Source organism: Lissotriton helveticus, chromosome 2_2, assembly GCF_964261635.1.
Source record: "Lissotriton helveticus chromosome 2_2, aLisHel1.1, whole genome shotgun sequence".
Lineage (NCBI taxonomy): Eukaryota > Metazoa > Chordata > Amphibia > Caudata > Salamandridae > Lissotriton > Lissotriton helveticus.
Genome location: NC_136060.1, coordinates 389,512,676 through 389,533,187, shown reverse-complemented (window position 1 = coordinate 389,533,187; position 20,512 = coordinate 389,512,676). Strand labels below are relative to the sequence as shown.

Here is a 20,512-nt window from a genome sequence, read left to right as displayed (position 1 = left end):
GGTCTGGCGCAGGTCGGTCGGGAGGGAGTTCCAGGTCTTGGCGGCCAGGTAGGAGAAGGACCTTCCTCCTGTTGTCGCTCTTCGGATGCGGGGGACGGCGGCGAGGGCGTGACTGGTCGATCGGAGATGGCGTTTGGGAGCGTAGAAGTTGAGGCGGCTGTTGAGGTAGCTCGGGCCTTGGTTGTGTAGGGCTTTGTGTGCGTGGGTGAGGAGCCGGAAGGTAATTTTCTTGTTGACCGGGAGCCAGTGCAGGTCTTTCAGGTGTCTGGAGATGTGGCTGTGACACTTAACCATGATATCTTCATCTTCACTTTAATGCTTAGTACTAAAGTTATTGACTAGTTTACTTCTTACTTAACAAACTGATTACAATTGACAACTCTTTTTCCTGGTCCATGCCAATATCCGAAGGTGTGTCTCAGGGTCTAGTTTTTTCTCCAGCACTCTACAACCTTTATCTGGAACTCTTAGTGGGAATCATCAGACAACTTGCAATCTCTTACCATCAAAACACGGATGACACTCAGCTCTACACAGAGGTGGGCGAGCTACTTAATTTTCGAGCCAGGATCGAGCTAGAGGCCAGGCTGTGGCTCAGCTAGCTGTCCTTTTGGAACCTCGAGCCCAAAATGAGCCAAACTTCCACAGGCGATGATGTGGCCTAGTGTCTACAGCTGCCAACCATGTAACATGGGGAACCAGGTTTGAGTCCCGGTCTTCGGTCAGCATCCTGTGAGTCCCAGACAAATCTCCTTATGATGAAAAACAAAAGTGCAATGTTGTCTCTGCCTGTTATGAAGCACTATGTACCTTGGGCAACGTTTGCGCTATGTAAAACTGCCAAAATAAAATGTGGATTATGCTTATCACCCACACTCTAATCTTACCATCCACTTTTCAAGGACAAAGCATTAACAATTTATGTCAAAAAGAGCCAATGGTCTTTTGGCTGAGCACTACAATGTGAAACTGGAAAATCCAGGAACAACCCCAGCTTCCTGGCCAAATGGGAAATATTTGAACAACCATAAGTCATATAAACATTAATTGATCCCATTACATGCATGTACATGTCTAATTCAGAGTTAGTAAAGAAGGAAGTGGATAATTCTGTTGGGGAGGGGTAAAGTTATTAAACAAATTTCCACATCAGTTAGAGTTCATGGGCACAAGATATCCAGACTGTACCCCTCACCTGACAAAATGATCTGCATTCTTCTTTGTCATCTCTGAATTGGGCATGTACGTGCATATGATAGGTTCAATTAATGTTTTATAGTTGTTCTAATACTACCCATTGCAGATTATATTGTACGTATCCTGTTATCACTACATTTTATATTCCAATATGCTACTGCTCCACATGTTGTCTATGTGAAGTGTTCTGATGCTCCTGTGCCTTGTGTGTGCTATATAAAGATGCTAAATTATTAAGTAAATAAATAACATTCCTTAAGGGCAGGATGTGCAAGGCAAACGTGGAGTGAGTTTGAGCGCCTATATCTATATGTTTTTTTTCCACTTCAGTGAATTTTTTTAGATCTATATCTACTTTTGTTCGATTTGGTGAGTAGTAAAGTGGTGGATCACTAGAATAGCGGTTAGCAATATTGGAGTGACTTATAGTCCCTAGATACAGATTGTTTCTTTCACGTCGATCATTTCTTAGAGTTGTATATCTAGTTATTTGCCATTTGTTAAGTACTGATGTGAAGCGGAGCATTAGCCGCAATTTATTTAGCCTGCTCTGTGTTGCATAAAGTAGTTGAAAGTTGCTTTTGTTCAAGTATATTTAGCAATGCTTTGATTAATGTGAAATTAAATGCAATGTAATTGAACCAACGGCCAGTATTTGTAATTAGGGACGGTACCAGCTTACAATAAAACAACATGCAAAGGTAGACATCAGTTACAGGAAAAGGATAGACACTTTTGGTCAGCAGGATAATTGTACTTTTATATTTGGTTAGTTTCCGGTGCAGGTACTATTATTCATTGAGCTCCATGAACACTGATATTTCCAATCCTGCTTTCAGGCAGGACAATAATGCCCCTCTGCCCCTTAAATAGCACCTTGCACACTTCCAAATTCTCTGCACAAATTCTTGAGTTATTTTCTGAACTGTGAGCATTCAGATATTAGTCTTGTGTATAAAATCAATATTTAGTAATGTTTTCATTTGTTCGGAATGGAGTTGGCATCAAATGGATTGATTTGTTATAGGATGACGTGTAAAATGACATGCCCCAATAACGTAAAAGGCTGGTCATTGTAGGTTAGCCTGGAGTGTGGGAACGCAATTCTAACAGGTATTCCTAAATCACACCTGGCACCGATCAAAAGAACATTACATGCGGCAGCCAGAATGATCACCGGCATCAAAAAATCTGATCACATCTCCCCGGCACTCAAAGAACTCAAATGGCTACCAGTAGAAATGCGAAGTAGCTTTAGGACGGCCTGCCTCACCCACAAAGCCCTCCATACCGGCAAACCCGAATACCTGGCAAAAAAACTCAAAAAAGCTGGTCAAGCCAGGAATCTGAGAAGCTCTAACTCCCTACTGCTCATCATACCTAAAACCAAAAAGAAAAGAACAGCGGACTGCTCTTTCACGGGAAACGCCCCTAAAATTTGGAACTCCATCCCCAAGCACATCAGAACCATCCCGTCCTTTGTGGAATTTAAAACACAACTCAAGTCCCTGCTCCTCATCCGTTCTCTTGGCTGTGGATAAGATGTAACGGACTGCAACACCAAAACCTTGTGCCCGCATGGAACCCTGATACCAAAGAAGTTCTGCAGTTCATTTATACAGCTCCTACTTTTTCTCGTAGACTGTCATTACCTTTCCTATGTCATACCTTTGGGGATTACATGCGATTCTGTAAAGTGTATTGAACCCTTGATACCAAAGTAGCTCTGCAGTACACTTATGCAGCTCTCAATGTGACACTCATATATTGTCGAAAACCCTTCATATGTCATGCTTTTGCTGCTTTTGTTGATTATATGCTATTCTCTACTGTGAAGCGCTCTGTTACCTCTGGGTCTTGACAGTGCTATAGAAAACTTCATAAATAAATAAAATAAAATAATAGTTCTTTTGTTGGATAGTTTTGAGAATACTTTGTAATATTCATGGACCCACATTGATGGTAGCTTTCTAATGATGTTATAAGGCTGACACCACCAAAGTGAGCTTGAGACATTAACAGGCATTTTTCCAAATCCTCTGACAAAACTCTGAGCAGCCCTATTTGCACTATGAACATATGGATACTTACATTCTTTGATACCATTTTAGAACTCCAAACAGAGTTAGATTTAACAAGACACCCACCTTCTAACCACCTGTTGACATACATTGGGACAACATCATTTTCATCACAGTGGAAATAAAAAAAATGCAAATGTTTAAAGAGACTCACTCCTTTATAACACCGGAGCACAGAAAAACATGCAAGTTGTAAATTAAATTAAATCACTTATAAAGGGATGTCTTTAGCGAACCACTGCTCCGTAATTAGGTGTGAATTGTAATTGCCACAAAAGTGTGTCAACTGCATCATCCTAAAGAGCACCAAACAGGGTTAATGAATCCAGGATTGTTGAATATACTTGAAACATTGGTTGAAAAAATATTTTAAAAGTGGCACAATTTTTGGATGATGACATGTATAGCTTGTACTTGTGACTGTTGTTGCAATATAGTGTAGAAATGTGCATTCCAATCACTGTGGGTGTTCTGAAAACATGTTATTGATCTTTGAAAAGTTAACATTTTAAACAACATGAACAATGAGCCTTCAGTTTTCCAAATTTGTTAGATTAGTTTTCCCCAAAAACATTGTCAATATTCAAGAGCAATTGTGTGAGATCTAAGAAGATAAATTGGCTATTTTGAGAAAAATATTTAATACACAAGTGTATGGTCAAGAAGGAAACAAATCCTGGACACCAAACAAAACAGTAATATACCTTTTGTATCCAAAAACAGAGACATACATTAACATGCTCACAGAAATGTTTCAATTAATTGCATTGGTTGGAAACAAAAAGTATTTTGAAGAGAAATAAATTTGGCAAGGTGCATCAGAATGTATGTTTTCTTTGCTTCCACATTTTTAATGTATATGTTCTTCCAGAATTACATATAAATGAGTAGCATTTAAGAGCCTTTACGAATGTACACACTAAACAACATTTCAAACAATAATTTAGTGTTGTTTCTACTTATGCATATTTTAAAGCGAGAATCTAAACTGAATTTTCTCAAAAAGAATTTGGTTAAAAGGGAGGGGCACAATTTAGATTTCACATTCTTTTGAGGGACAGGAACATATAACATATTGGATGAATATGCAGCCAGCGTGAGCATATTATATTTAGTAAAAAGAAAAGTCCAGCGGTTAAGGAATCATGCCCAAAATACTTTTTAATACTAAACTGGCAGTTTGGTTCGAACCCGAAATTTGAAAATTGGTAGATTATTTCTTAATTTTATGTCGGCTGCGGGTGTATTATGAAAGCCGTTTACTTACGAGGCAGAAGTCAATACATGTATATGCTCATAAACACTTGGAATGTGTGCATTCTATAAAATTATATTTTCGTGCACGACTTTACGCCCGACATCTGCAATAATTAATTATAGGAAAAGCATGGCTGTGAGTAAACTGATGTTTATGCTTTCGTTTAACAGTAGACCAAAAAATCAAATGCAAATAACTTTTCGGAACGAAATTCGGCGCATTTAATATTTAGAAGTAAAATTAAAACAAATGCAAAACGTTAACGTTACTAAGGAAACAAATGTATTAAGTAAAATTGGTACACTAATAATGTTCTCGTTCAGTTAATTATCCAGTCTGAAACATATTTTTATTACATACTACGTATTAAGAACGAAAAGTGAAGGTCCCCCGAACACAGAGCATCAGTCCGACGAGTATGCTACGTATATTCAAGCAAGGCACGCAGACCACAACTGCGTGGACACTGAACCAGTCACGGCGTGTGGCGCACTTTACCACAAAGTATTGCCCGCCCCTTGCGTAGTAACCGCCTTTTGTCAACACCTGGAGTCACTTGCGATTGGTTGTATTTCGGGACGTGCCTTCATACGCAGCTCCCGCCAGCAAAAGGAGGAGGGTCGTGGGCGGGGCCAACAGGCTGGCGCCACGCCCCGAAGTAACGGAATTATGCTTTCGCCACTAGCATCCATGCCAAGATTTTGGAAGAGGGAAGTAGGAAATACATTTTTAAAAATCGGAAGAATGTACTTTTCCTAGTGACTTTTGTTGAGGGAGAGGTCATTTCACGTGGAAATGAGCCAACATAAAGACATTTGTTATTCTAAAATTGGGAGATTCCTGCCTGGATCGGGTCTAGCATGTATGGACCGTTCCGTGGGGTCGCTGTCCAGAGGTTCAGTAAAGCTATAGTATTTATTGACTAGCTCCGTAGGTGTGAGAGTAGGAATTGGAGCAGGGTGGTCTGTGACCGTGAAGTGGACCAGTAGTTACCAGGCGTGCCATACTTCGCCGTCTCCTCAGGGGTAATAACTAATAAGCGCTATATAAATGCAATTAGAATACACTGAATGGGGCGTGTCTTGGAGAGCGGTTATGAGAGTGGGCGGGGCGTGGTGGAGAAGGCGTGCGTTGGTGTCTGGTAGATGCTGAAGAAAACAGGGTAAGAACCTGTGGATTTACGTTCCTGTCAGTTGATTCATCTTTCTAGGGCGGGGCCTGTTTGGCTTTCCTAATCCCGGGGTGGGACACTTTCTTTAGGGAGGAGCTTCGTGAAGCGTACCGGGCGAGGCTCGCGGCGTGCTCAGAAGGGGGCGTGTTAGAAGGCGGAGCTTGCTGTGCGTTCTTTGACGTTCCTTGTAATGATTCGCTGAGCTCCGGAAACTCTGCGCAGGTGGGCGGGGCTTGTGGGCCGAGGGTAGATGGGCGGAGTTTGCGGGTAGTGGGCGGAGTCCTCCTTGCCTTTCTGAGTCCCGGGCCAGATTCGGAGCTCAACACACTCGTAAGGGACGTGAGGAGCGAGGCAGCGCGCGGAGCGGAGGTCGGGCAGAGAGCGCCTTCCATGAGCCGCCTGCAGCGGGAGCAGCAGCAGGATGCGCAGCACGCCCAGGTACCTGCCTAGCTGGACCTTGCACGCGCATTAACCGGGATTGTTCACGTGCACCCCTTGGACTGTGGGACCCATCCTCCGTGCTCTGCCGGGACCCTTGCAGATCTGGTGAGGGCAGTCGTGCAGGAGCACCCCTGGCTGCAAGCTCGCGCCTTGGAATGGATTGTTGACCCGTGCACCTCTCCGGATGTGGCACAGTTTAGAGGAGCTGGAGGTGCACGGTGTGATGTGATGGTCTGTGCGGGAGGGACCCGTGCGAGCTGCCCCCACTGCCTCTGGAGCGGAACACGAGTTTCGTGCACCACCTGCGGGGCTCGTGCACACGGCGCCTGCTGTGCACCGGGCGACTGGTCGGGTTCAGTGTGCACACACAGGGTGTTACATAGGTGCATGGCTTCGCACCCGGCTATTCCTCCGCATCGAGAGCAATCCATGAGTGCAGACGCACTTGCGGGGCTCTCCCGTAAAGTTTGCATTTTCAGTTGGCAGTTCATTAGGTTCCTACTGGATGAAAGATCTTAGGAAAGTAGCGCAGTCCTGTGGGGTTTTGGAAAGTCTGATCTGCCTGTCCCGTAGCATGAATATATTCTGTGTAACTCGATGGCCTGCAGCGTGCAGGTGCTGTGTTCATGCGTTTCACTGGGTGCAACGATGCCGGTGCAGTGCTATGGGTGAGATGTGGAATGTGACGGTGGGCGCCCTCAGCCAGTGAAATGTGTGGATCGGTGTGTGGGGGGGGGGGGGAGCTCGATACATGGCATATAATGGGTGAAATCCAAGCTGGCGGTGGTTTGCATGGGCACTGTGCGGTACGGTGCGTGGCACGTTTAGTGTAGTGGGCGCAGTGATGTGTGGATTTCAAGTTACCAGTGGTCCCCACGGGCAGTATTCGGTAGTGTGTGAAAGGATTCTAGTGTCGGCTCGTGCAGTGGACTGGGCTTAGTTTTGGTGTGAAATCCAAGCCACCAGCGGTCTGTCATAGGTACGGTTCGTGAAAGGATTCTAGTGTCGGCCCATGCAGTGTAGTGGGCGAAGTTCGGTGCTCTGTGTATACATTGTGCGTGCGGGGGGTGCACGTGGAGTATCTGCCAGCGTAATATTTTGCGGGGCGTCAACCAGTGCTCCGTGCGTGTGAAGTCGCGTGCCTCGGTGAGTGTGGGTGCAGCATATTGAGTTACAGGCGAAGTAAAACTGCCGGGGTGTTGCATATGTAACAATGTGGGTAAAAGGCGAATGCTGGTATTTCATGTAGCATATTGGATGAAGATGTATGCTAAGAACTGCCAGTGCATGTAACGTCGGGGGTTTGAGGGAAGATACATGTTGGCGGGGCAAGTACGCAATGAATGGGTCATGGCGGCAATTCGTGCAACATGGAGTGTGAAAGCCCTGGTAAAAGCAGGCAGTGTATGCAACATTGGATAAAGGGCACGACAAAAGCTGGCAGTCCGTGCAACCAGGCGAGTGACGGGCATGGTAAAAGCTGGCAGTTCGTGCACCGTAGCTGCTGACATGTTAAAACATGGAGTGTGAAAGCCCTGGTAAAAGCAGGCAGTGTATGCACTATTGGATAAAGGGCACGACAAAAGCTGGCAGTCCATGCAACCAGGCGAGTGACGGGCATGGTAAAAGCTGGCAGTTCATGCACCGTAGCTGCTGACATGTTAAAACATGGAGTGTGAAAGCCCTGGTAAAAGCAGGCAGTGTATGCAGCATTGGATAAAGGGCACGACAAAAGCTGGCAGTCCGTGCAACCAGGCGAGTGACGGGCATGGTAAAAGCTGGCAGTTCGTGCACCGTAGCTGGTGACATGGTAAAAGCTGGCAGTTCATGCGCCGTAGCTGGTGACATGCAAGGTAAAAGCTGGAAGTCCAGACGAGTGAAGGGCATATTAAAAGCTGGCAGTTCATGTAACGTGATGGGTGACATGCCTGTGAAAAGCAGGCAGTTCATGCACCGTAGCTGTCAGTGCATGTAATGTGTGACACATGCTTAAAGATAGCAGTTCATGTAGCGTAGAAGGTGACATGCATGTTTAAACCACTGCAGGCAGTTTATGCACCGTAGTGGGTGACATGCCTGTTTAAAGCAGGCAGTTTATGCACCGTAACTGGGATCTTATTTCATAAGCGGTCGCTGCATGTAATGCGCTGTGTAACACATGGCTAAAGAAAGCAGTTCATGCAGCGTAGCATGTGACATGCCTGTTTAAAGCAGGCAGTTCATGCAACGTGGTGGGTGACATGCCAGTTCATGCTACGTGGTGGTGCTCCGGGCTTGTAATGGATTCTGTGTCTTTGCAATGGGTGCAGTTGCCGGTGTGTTAACAAATTGACCAGTAGAAGCGCTGAGGTGTTCTGCAAATGTAGTATAGCGGTTTAAAGACATGAGGATGACTGTCAGTGGTCAGCGCGGTTATGACATATTGAGTGAAGGACGCGGCCTGTGTGAAGCGTGACTATTCTGTGTAGCGTGCACCTGGCGAAAGTCGTGAACAGTGCACCAGGGATTCTAGACTGTGGCCTTGTGCTTGTCCTTGGGTAGAGTTTGCGTCCTCGGGCTTGGCTTGCCCGTGTGGATCGAGGTGTCGCCCTGACGTGGACACTGGAAGTCGCTTTACTTGTGCGGGGACCCCGCGTCCCGAGAGGAGCGGCCTGTCCCGGTGTCGCCGACCGCACGCACCACCCGCCCATCCCTCGGCGTGCGGCTCGGGTGGGCCATGGGGGCTTCGACGCTCAGCCCCGCAGTGTCTGACTCTCCCCTCTTTCCCTTGCAGCGGCTGAGCAGCAGTGCCCGTGGGTCGGAGCTGGCATCGGGAGCAGCATGCGGGGGGCACAGCATGTCTGAGGACGGAGCCCGGCCTCGCAGGCTCTGCGCGGGGATGCTCGCCTGGCTCTGCGGCTTGTGCCTGGTGACTCTGGCGGGCGGAGCTCCGGCGGCCAGGCTGCCCCTCACCGACGGCCGGACCTCTGCAGGTAAGAAGGGACTCCATTGTAGCAATGTGTCCGTGACGTACTGTCATGTAAAACACCCAAGTGTCAGTTAATATAGCGCTTTATGTGAATCTGTGTGCATGATTTAATGATTATAGGATGCTGCGCGGTTTCGCATTCGATGAATAGGGTAATACGAACTGTAAAAATGCTACAATACAATCGCCAGGTGCCTGTGTTTATGAATTGGGAACACGGATATGGGCACTTTTTGGTATCTGTGTTACTGTACTGTGCATGGGACTGCAGAATTCTATACTACATGTACAGGACCAGCCCTGGTACAAAGGGGCTCCAGGCACAGTGCTGCTGTGTGATGCATGCACAGGTCCAGGCCTGGTGCCACAAAGGAGCTTACGGTACAGTGCTGATGTGTGATGCATGTATAGGACCAGCCTGGTGCAAGGGGGCATCAGGCACAGTGCTGATGTGTGTTGCATGCACAGGACCAGCCTGGTGCAAAGGGGCTTCAGGCACAGTGCTGATGTGTGATGCATGCACAGGTCCAGGCCTGGTGCCACAAAGGAGCTTACGGTACAGTGCTGATGTGTGATGCATGTATAGGACCAGCCTGGTGCAAGGGGGCTTCAGGCACAGTGCTGATGTGTGATGCATGCACAGGTCCAGGCCAGGTGCAAAGGGGCTTAATGCACCGTGCTGATGTGTGATGCATGCACAGGTCCAGGCCAGGTGCAAAGGGGCTTAATGCACCGTGCTGATGTGTGATGCATGCACAGGTCAAGGCCAGATGCAAAGGGGCTTAATGCACCGTGCTGATGTGTGATGCATGCACAGGTCAAGGCCAGATGCAAAGGGGCTTCAGGTACAGTGCTGATGTGTGATGCATGCACAGGTCAAGGCCAGATGCAAAGGGGCTTAATGCACCGTGCTGATGTGTGATGCATGCACAGGTCCAGGCCAGGTGCAAAGGGGCTTAATGCACCGTGCTGATGTGTGATGCATGCACAGGTCAAGGCCAGATGCAAAGGGGCTTAATGCACCGTGCTGATGTGTGATGCATGCACAGGTCAAGGCCAGATGCAATGGGGCTTCAGGTACAGTGCTGATGTGTGATGCATGCACAGGTCAAGGCCAGATGCAAAGGGGCTTAATGCACCGTGCTGATGTGTGATGCATGCACAGGTCCAGGCCAGGTGCAAAGGGGCTTAATGCACCGTGCTGATGTGTGATGCATGCACAGGTCAAGGCCAGATGCAAAGGGGCTTAATGCACCGTGCTGATGTGTGATGCATGCACAGGTCAAGGCCAGATGCAAAGGGGCTTCAGGTACAGTGCTGATGTGTGATGCATGCACAGGTCAAGGCCAGATGCAAAGGGGCTTCAGGTACAGTGCTGATGTGTGATGCATGCACAGGTCAAGGCCTGGTGCAAGGGGTCTTCAGGCACAGTGCTGATGTGTGATGCATGCACAGGTCAAGGCCAGATGCAAAGGGGCTTAATGCACCGTGCTGATGTGTGATGCATGCACAGGCCAAGGCCAGATGCAAAGGGGCTTCAGGTACAGTGCTGATGTGTGATGCATGCACAGGTCAAGGCCAGATGCAAAGGGGCTTCAGGTACAGTGCTGATGTGTGATGCATGCACAGGTCAAGGCCTGGTGCAAGGGGTCTTCAGGTACAGTGCTGATGTGTGATGCATGCACAGGTCAAGGCCAGATGCAAAGGGGCTTAATGCACCGTGCTGATGTGTGATGCACGCACAGGTCAAGGCCAGATGCAAAGGGGCTTAATGCACCGTGCTGATGTGTGATGCATGCACAGGTCAAGGCCTGGTGCAAGGGGTCTTCAGGCACCGTGCTGATGTGTGATGCATGCACAGGTCAAGGCCAGATGCAAAGGGGCTTCAGGTACAGTGCTGATGTGTGATGCATGCACAGGTCAAGGCCTGGTGCAAGGGGTCTTCAGGTACAGTGCTGATGTGTGATGCATGCACAGGTCAAGGCCAGATGCAAAGGGGCTTCAGGTACAGTGCTGATGTGTGATGCATGCACAGGTCCAGGCCAGGTGCAAAGGGGCTTAATGCACCGTGCTGATGTGTGATGCATGCACAGGTCAAGGCCAGATGCAAAGGGGCTTCAGGTACAGTGCTGATGTGTGATGCATGCACAGGTCAAGGCCAGGTGCAAAGGGGCTTAATGCACCGTGCTGATGTGTGATGCATGCACAGGTCAAGGCCAGATGCAAAGGGGCTTCAGGTACAGTGCTGATGTGTGATGCATGCACAGGTCCAGGCCAGGTGCAAAGGGGCTTAATGCACCGTGCTGATGTGTGATGCATGCACAGGTCAAGGCCAGATGCAAAGGGGTCTTCAGGCACAGTGCTGATGTGTGATGCATGCACAGGTCAAGGCCAGATGCAAAGGGGCTTCAGGTACAGTGCTGATGTGTGATGCATGCACAGGTCCAGGCCAGGTGCAAAGGGGCTTAATGCACCGTGCTGATGTGTGATGCATGCACAGGTCAAGGCCAGGTGCAAAGGGGCTTAATGCACCGTGCTGATGTGTGATGCATGCACAGGTCAAGGCCAGATGCAAAGGGGCTTCAGGTACAGTGCTGATGTGTGATGCATGCACAGGTCCAGGCCAGGTGCAAAGGGGCTTAATGCACCGTGCTGATGTGTGATGCATGCACAGGTCAAGGCCAGATGCAAAGGGGTCTTCAGGCACAGTGCTGATGTGTGATGCATGCACAGGTCAAGGCCAGATGCAAAGGGGTCTTCAGGCACAGTGCTGATGTGTGATGCATGCACAGGTCAAGGCCAGATGCAAAGGGGCTTCAGGTACAGTGCTGATGTGTGATGCATGCACAGGTCAAGGCCTGGTGCAAGGGGTCTTCAGGCACAGTGCTGATGTGTGATGCATGCACAGGTCAAGGCCAGATGCAAAGGGGCTTAATGCACCGTGCTGATGTGTGATGCATGCACAGGTCAAGGCCTGGTGCAATGGGGCTTAATGCACCGTGCTGATGTGTGATGCATGCACAGGTCAAGGCCTGGTGCAAGGGGTCTTCAGGCACAGTGCTGATGTGTGATGCATGCGGTCGTGTGATATAGTATGTAATGGATGCTCCTTATAGCACATCGGATTTTCTAGATTATTTGACAACAATGCATCAGAAGCTCCCGTGGCCCAGTAGTTACTCATGATGTGTGATGCCCCGACGCATTAGATGTTCCCTTGGTAGGGTAGCTGCACATGATTATGGGATGTCACTGTGCATTCGTGGTTACTCTTGTAAGGCAGATGTCCATGAGTGTATGGTCTCATAGTACATTGATAGGGCTGCTGCCCATGATTGTCTGATGACCTCGTGCATTACAGGTTCATTTGGTACAGTAGTGCACCTGAATGTGTGATGTCACAATGCATTAAATGTTCCTGTGGTACACAGCTGCCCATCATGCAGTAGAAGTTCCTTTGGTGCGCAGCTGTCCTTGATTGTGCGATGGCATCAGGCATTAGAGGTTCCCTTGAAAGTACTGCTGCCCATGATTGTGTGACGGCATCGGGCATTACATGTTAATTTGGTACAGTAGTTGCTCATGGTTGTAGGATGTCACAATGCATTAAATGTTCCTGTGGTGCGCAGGTGCCCTTGATTGTGCGAGGTCACAATGCGTCCATGTTTCTTAGTAGAGTGACGCTTTTGGTTCTGTGGCGTCATAATGCATGAATAGTGTCTGTCGGCTCAGCAGTTATATTTGTGTTTGTTGGAGTGAACTAAAGGCCTCTGTGAGTGTTTTTTTTTGGTATGGCCACTGTCCTCGGTTGTGAGATGCCACAACACAATAGAAAGTGCATTTATGTGGCCTAAAATATCACCAGGGTTACACCTTCGCAATACATGAAGTGCCTATCTCATACACCTGCCTCGGTCACGTTATTTGTCACCTCGTCATCGTCTTGTGGATTGATAGTGCTTCATTGCTTGCAGTTTATAGGTGCTGTTGTGTTCAGTGTGTTTCCGTGACATTGCACAGAGTGTGCCAGCAGGGACTGGTAGCAGTGCCAGCCATGACAACTAGGGCAGAGACTTCATTGACCTCTACTCTCACAGATGGAGCCAATTACGAAGGGGCAACTCAACACTGTACTGAGGCCGAGGAGCGAGTGGAGATCAAACTGTGCTCGAAATGAGCCCTGGGATGATATTGATCACAGTCCTCGATCGTGTTTGTTTTCTTAACACATGTCATTGCTTGATTTGTGCTGTAAGGTGTCAGTGTCGTAGCTGTCTTAAAGAGACAGAAGGGTTTCTTTTTGGCTGGGTTTATTATTTCTAGTTAGTGACTCCCCTCACACCAGAGCCCATTTAATACAGTGCTAATGCTTTAGGCAGAATCAGTTGGTGATCGACGAGACATTCTTCTTAATGCAGATTTAAATGCAAGCTGGGTTCAGTGTCTAAGAAATGAGTTGGAGGAATCTTCAGCACAACCACTTAACTTTTGGAATACTTCCTTGTTTATTCTGGGGCTCGACCCTTGGGCCTCATCTGCTGCTCGGTCTATTTAATGTTCGATTCCCTGTAATGGAAGGTTTTGTATTTTTAAGGCTACTAGAACTAGTCAAAACTGTCTAATGTCCAAGAGACTTGTCAAGGGGTCACAAAATGAGTTCTTTGTGACAATGGGGTGGGCCGGTGGGCCTGTGCACCAACCAAATGTATTATCTTTTGCCATGCATCAGACTCTTTTCATCTGACATTAGGCCAAATCCTTACTGGAAGGTCGCCTGGCCTCGATGGTGCTAAAGCTCGAGAATAAAATGCACTATTAGGCCTCTCTTCTCACTGTTCATTGGCAGATCTATACTAGTTCGTATATCAAATACTATAATAGCTAACTTTACAGGTCCATAGATTAATTAAAACAACCAAATAATAGGTAAAGCTGTTAGTGTACTTAGTGGTCATTTTGCATCGACTTTTAAAGGATGAAATGTCAAATCTGCGTTGTGGGAATTCAACCCTGAAGCCTCGAGTTTGAAATTAGACCTCTGCAGCTGGCATATTAACCGGCTCGTGACAAGGCACATTCTCTGCTCATGATGGGAGTTTGTGCTGAGGTTTCTTGCCCTGGTCCATCCATGCTCTACAGATCATGTATTCTCTGCGCGTCATGGGGGTATACGGTGGGTTTGTGCTGAGGTTTCTTGCCCTGGTCCATCCATGCTCTACAGATCATGTATTCTCTGCGCGTCATGGGGGTATACGGTGGGTTTGTGCTGAGGTTTCTTGCCCTGGTCCATCCATGCTCTACAGATCATGTATTCTCTGCGCGTCATGGGGGGTATACGGTGGGTTTGTGCTGAGGTTTCTTGCCCTGGTCCATCCATGCTCTACAGATCATGTGTTCTCTGCGCGTCATGGGGGTATACGGTGGGTTTGTGCTGAGGTTTCTTGCCCTGGTCCATCCATGCTCTACAGATCATGTATTCTCTGCGCGTCATGGGGGGTATACGGTGGGTTTGTGCTGAGGTTTCTTGCCCTGGTCCATCCATGCTCTACAGATCATGTATTCTCTGCGCGTCATGGGGGTATACGGTGGGTTTGTGCTGAGGTTTCTTGCCCTGGTCCATCCATGCTCTACAGATCATGTATTCTCTGCGCGTCATGGGGGGTATACGGTGGGTTTGTGCTGAGGTGTCTTGCCCTGGTCCATCCATGCTCTACAGATCATGTATTCTCTGCGCGTCATGGGGGTATAAGGTGGAGTTTGTGCTGAGGTTTCTTGCCCTGGTCCATCCATGCTCTACAGATCATGTATTCTCTGCGCGTCAAGGGGGTATACGGTGGGTTTGTGCTGAGGTTTCTTGCCCTGGTCCATCCATGCTCTACAGATCATGTATTCTCTGCGCGTCATGGGGGTATACGGTGGGTTTGTGCTGAGGTTTCTTGCCCTGGTCCATCCATGCTCTACAGATCATGTATTCTCAGTGCGTCATGGGGGTATACGGTGGGTTTGTGCTGAGGTTTCTTGCCCTGGTCCATCCATGCTCTACAGATCATGTATTCTCTGCGCGCCATGGGGGTATACGGTGGGTTTGTGCTGAGGTTTCTTGCCCTGGTCCATCCATGTTCTACAGATCATGTATTCTCTGCGCGTCATGGGGGTATACGGTGGGTTTGTGCTGAGGTTTCTTGCCCTGGTCCATCCATGCTCTACAGATCATGTATTCTCTGCGCGTCATGGGGGTATACGGTGGGTTTGTGCTGAGGTTTTCTGCCCTGGTCCATCCATGCTCTACAGATCATGTATTCTCTGCGCGTCATGGGGGGTATACGGTGGGTTTGTGCTGAGGTTTCTTGCCCTGGTCCATCCATGCTCTACAGATCATGTATTCTCTGCGCGTCATGGGGGTATACGGTGGGTTTGTGCTGAGGTGTCTTGCCCTGGTCCATCCATGCTCTACAGATCATGTATTCTCTGCGCGTCATGGGGGTATACGGTGGGTTTGTGCTGAGGTTTCTTGCCTTGATCCTGCCATGGTCTGTAGCTCATGCCTTCTCTGCACATGATGCTACTTGAATCTGGCACAGTGCTAAATGGAAGGAAGTTCTGTCTTGCATTTACAATTGTCATGTTTGCAGACACAATGTTCTGCTAAATGCAGTGTACACACTCCACACTTCCGTGATGTTCTGGGAGCGCTTCCATCCTTTGATTGTTTTTGTGAGGCTGAGGCAGAAGTATAGCAGCGTGTGCCTCGTTGTGCCTAAAAGCCCAATACAGGGACAGTGCAAATGTAAAGGTGGTTGTTCTCTTTCTTTGACAGCTGTTATTGATTGTTGTGTGCTTTACAAACATTCGCATGATTATAGTTTGCATTTCCATGGCCTATATTTTTAAAGAAATATTCGTGCTTAACAAAAAGAAGAGGTTGGGTTGAATGGGCGTGGTGCTGTTGGCACTAAATATATGTCAGAAAATTGAGTTTTAAATGCTTGCGGTTCAGGTTGGTCAAGTTAATTGCAGGTCGTGTGGGGCCTCAAGACACTATCTTTGTAAGTCTTTCCACGTAAGTTTGTTAGTACAGCAGAACTAGGGAAGTAATATTTTAAAAGAAGACCCGGGGAGAAGTCTTAACTGCAGTACGATGGTGAAATGTTGGTGACATCCACTTCATAGCCCCTCACTCATGGCGTGGTACTTGTTAGGTGTAACATGGCATAGGAGATGGTAGCGCATGGTATTCCACCCTCGCTCACATCCCACCAACCGGCATGAGACCTACCTGCTCAGGACATATGTGTTACCCCATAAGCCGGCCACCCACATATTCCCAGCTCCAGATGGGTGTTCCAGCCTTGGGCATGTTGTTTATTGATAGCTTTGTCATTATGTTATTTATATTCATATGGTAGGTATTCTACCTTTATGAGGATAACACATCACCAACTGCATTTGGTACTCTTGTGGCCTGCTTTTGATGATTTCATCACAGAAGGGAGTCTATAGTTACTGAGTTTTAATTGGTGGAAGGTACAATTATTTAGCTTTTGTTAATTAGATGTAGCTTGTGGTGGTGTGTGCCAGCCGGGTTCATTTGGCGTGAGCATTGCCTCTATCTGTTTATCTTACCTGTATTCTGTGGCGCTGCAGAGCCTCTATAACTGTGTTGGTTGTTTGAGCTTTGTTGGCAAACGTACTGCAGTGCCACCCTGTCGTTGGATTGCTCCATGCAGGAGACGAGCCATAATCTGCAAAGGCTGAAGGCCTGTACACAGGCATGTTCTCATTACTGGGGGTGGTTGTTCGCCAGCTCGCGCGTACAGTGGAAGGCCTCATTTTCCAGAAAAGGCCTTGGAAGGCTTTTTCCCCTGTGATCTAATGCTCCACACGGGGCTCGTGAAGCCTGCAACAGCTCCGGCTTTGTGCCCAGGCCAGGCTGCATAAAACACACTTTGAGGGGAGCCTTTCTGGAGGTATGTGTGTGTTTGCTAATATGAATGTGCCCCATTGGAGGGGCTGCAGGTCTCCATGTCTCCGCGGGGAGCTGCGCTCCCTGCTGCTGGCAGGAAGGAGGCAGATGGTGCGGCTGCTGCTTGAATGGGAGCCAAGGCTGGAGTACGCTGTAGGCCTCCTCCACGACGTGGTCCCCTCCTCGGCTGTGCCTGAGGGAGGGGGGACAATGTCAAGTTTTTTATGAATGGAAGTGGGAAGGCGCAGGCAGGGCCTGTGAATGTGTGTGTCATTCACAGGCTATGGCAGAGACGATTAAGGGGGTCAGCGAACACTTTTTCTGCTCCGAGCATGCGGTCACTCCATTCAGCAGCAAGAGAATGGGCCTTCCGACCAGCATTAGTATTCCGATGAAGATATCCCAGCACACAATTTGGGAATGTCACGTCCCTCGGTGGCGGGGATGGGTGGAAGGCGCCCCAGTGAATGTTTGCCTGTTGGGCACGTATGGTGTAATTTATTCACTCTCCTGACGGACGGCTAATCTCCAGCGGCCTTTCAATTCTCCACCAGGCTTGGCTCATGTTGTCCTCTTAGTATTCAGTGGCGCCGCTTGAATATTAAGGGGACTGTCAGAATTAGCAAATGAATGTTTATGGCGAAGGAGTTCTGTTCAGAGATGGCGCCATCTTTCACGTTCTCTTAATGTTGACCCTACATAATCTGGTAAAACTCTGCATTACATGTATGCAAGGATGATGCCAAAACATCGGCAGACATTTGAAATGCCATCCTAGGCAGTCTACGAAGTAAAATAGTTTTGCTTTTGTTTGTTGATGGCATAATTTGTGGGGCTGCGGAAGTCGCTTCTTTCCTCCCTTAGCCGGTTTCGCAGCAGTTGGGAGGAAAGTGAAAGTGTTCCGAAGTCTCTCCCTCGTCGGAGTGGAAGCTTAAGTAAATATTGGCAAGGACATTAAATTGTTGTGTTCACAGTAGCTTTTTTTTAAGTTAAGGTAGCTTGGTTGAGATCTGCTGCATATAATGTGTGCAGCTAATATGAGGTGTGTTCAGTTTCTGGAGGGGCGTGTTGCATTGTTGAGGGGGTATGCAAAAAGAGTGCCCTTCAGTGAGTTAGTGTTACTTATCAAAATGTCATTTTAAAGACGTTTGCTTGTTTTGCATGTGCTGTATCAAGAACGACGGATCTCCATATAGCGGCAAACTGGTTTCTGCCCGAAAAGTAGGGTCGTTCCCAAATCCCCCCGTCTGATGTGTCTACTCAACACCTAGTGGCTGTGGTGTTTACTGTGTGGGTGTCTGTTGGTAAAGGGCTTCTAGCTGCACCTGTTCGTCGGCTGGGAGACCTGCAGCAGGCAAACCTTATTCCTATACCATAAACTCCCATCCCTCTTCTCCCTGGGCCCCACGGTGCCACAGTGTCTGCAGCAGTCAGACATGTACGTCTATACCATAAACTTCCATACCCCTCCTCCCTGGGACCCGCTGTGTGTCCCAGTGCTGTTGTGGTCTATAGTGCTGATGATGCAGTGTCTGCTGCTGTCAGACCTTCTTATACTATAAACTTCCATGCATCTCCTCCCGTGGCCCCACTGTGTGTCGCCCGGTGCTGTATCTTGCTGATGCAGTGTCTGCAGCGGTCAGACCGTCGTCCTATACGTCCGTACCTCGTCCTATACGTCCATACCCCGCTCTTGGCGGCCTGCTTTGCACCCAGTGTGTGTGCTTCGTCCTATACGTCCATACCCCGCTCTTGGCGGCCTGCTTTGCACCCAGTGTGTGTGTCCACACGTGGACGTGTTGCGCACCCTGCTGTGGCAGCGCTAGGGAGGGCGCCGAGTGCAGCCTGCAGGTCCGGGCCCGCGCCTTCCTCTGAATCATAAATCAGCAGGGCGTGGGAAGCAGCACTCTGACAGAGGCTGGGGATCGAGGCACTCGTCTGCTGCTGGGAGCTGCTGAGACTCGAAGTAATGCGGACCTCGGGGGTCTCGGCGGCAGCACGCCCGCGTTGTGTGCCTGTAGACGTGTACACCCTTTCCTTGTGCAGCCGCAGTGTGCAGAACAGCAGCCGCCCGGGAGAGCAGAAACGAGAGACATGTCTTCGTTCACCGAAACGTGCTCCAATTGAGTTAAACTTGCAGGTTCTTCAAATATGCTGTATTGAAAACAGCCCATTTCCTGTTTGACAAACACACACATGCCTTCCCTGTGACTATAGGACCGGCCTGTGTAACTTTGTCAAGCTTGCTGCCGTGTACTAACTATGCTGTCCTCCAGACAAAATGTTCAGAAAGTCTGCGGCTCCAGTGTTTGCATCAGGCCTCCACTAGGCCTGCTCTCCGCCTCCACCTTGTGGCGCTGTCAGTGAAGTGCACTCTCCTGTCAAACAAAACAAAACATGAAGTATATGTGAACTCTGCACTCGTCGGTCCTAAAAATAGAGCTCGCGGTTGTGAGACATTTCATTTGGACCCTCTGCAGAAGGAGGTGGGTGACATTCTAAAAAAGCCCCCAGTAAAAATAAAAATAGCGGCTTTAAAACAGAGGTGGCAGTCAGAAATATTCTTAAGTATGCATCGAAGCAACTGCGCGCCAGCCCTTTGACACCAAGTGCTCGCCCACGTCAAGCAGTGCGCGCAAAGATGTTTAAACGTGAAACTTGAGAGCTGCTATCTCTGCTACAATATCAGTCCACGGCGTACGCCCAGCTCGAAGATCCAGTCTTCAGGGCGCGTTTCATATTGTTGCAGAACTGCACAGCCCATAGTCTGATACGTCGAGGGATGTTTTCCCATAGACATAAAATGGAGAAACCCTTTACACTTAGTACGGGATTTTTCTTCAGACAGATACATCCTGCCTGAGCTTTGAAGATTCTTTGCTTGGAGAACTTTTTAACCCACTACCCCTTCACTAGTGTGGTTCAGCATAAGAAGACGCAACTTACCTCTATTTTTACAAGGAAGAAACGAAGAATGCTAATGGCATCTTGCCTTTCAAAATCTCCAGTAATGTTTGTTGGACAACTGTCCAGCACTTTTTAAATGTTCTGTACTTAACTTGCACCCTTATAATCTTGCAAGCGTGCAGGCAACCCTGTGTCACAAAGCCCCGCGCTTCAAGCTGGTCGAACACTGGTAAGGGTGTGTATTGCTCCCTCAGTAGTTTGTTCACTGAAAGAGAGCAGGTCTTCGGAACTGGTGCTGGAAACAGAGCTCCACACGTAAATAAGTCATAGATGCTATATGCTCTGACCACGCTGTATCTACAATTCCATACCACATAGTGGTGCTTTAGTATCTGGCATGCGAGCCTTTCCTGGCCCAAGAAAAATAGAAGTTCAAATATATTCCTCTCTTCATCAACTTGCAGCCTTTATTTAAAAGACTGAATGTAAAACCTAGTGCCTGGGTCAATGAGGAGTCCTGGGTGAT

General features: G+C 48.2%; 1 protein-coding gene across 10 annotated transcripts in view; it reads left to right on the top strand.

The window, feature by feature from the left end:
• The first annotated feature begins 5,964 nt into the window (after nucleotides 1-5,964).
• FGFR3 (fibroblast growth factor receptor 3) overlaps nucleotides 5,965-20,512 on the top strand; it is a 125,031-nt gene continuing 110,483 nt past the window's right edge. For 3 of the 10 annotated variants that reach the window (XM_078678616.1, XM_078678615.1, XM_078678614.1), the window contains exons 1-2: nucleotides 5,966-6,145; nucleotides 8,922-9,120. In XM_078678616.1, the coding sequence (XP_078534742.1) occupies nucleotides 6,098-6,145; nucleotides 8,922-9,120 (247 nt within the window). In that variant the 5' untranslated portion in view covers nucleotides 5,966-6,097. Of the gene's footprint in view, nucleotides 6,254-8,921; nucleotides 9,121-20,512 lie in introns of all 10 variants that reach the window. The other 7 variants (XM_078678613.1, XM_078678612.1, XM_078678618.1 and 4 more) reach the window with 6 other exon arrangements.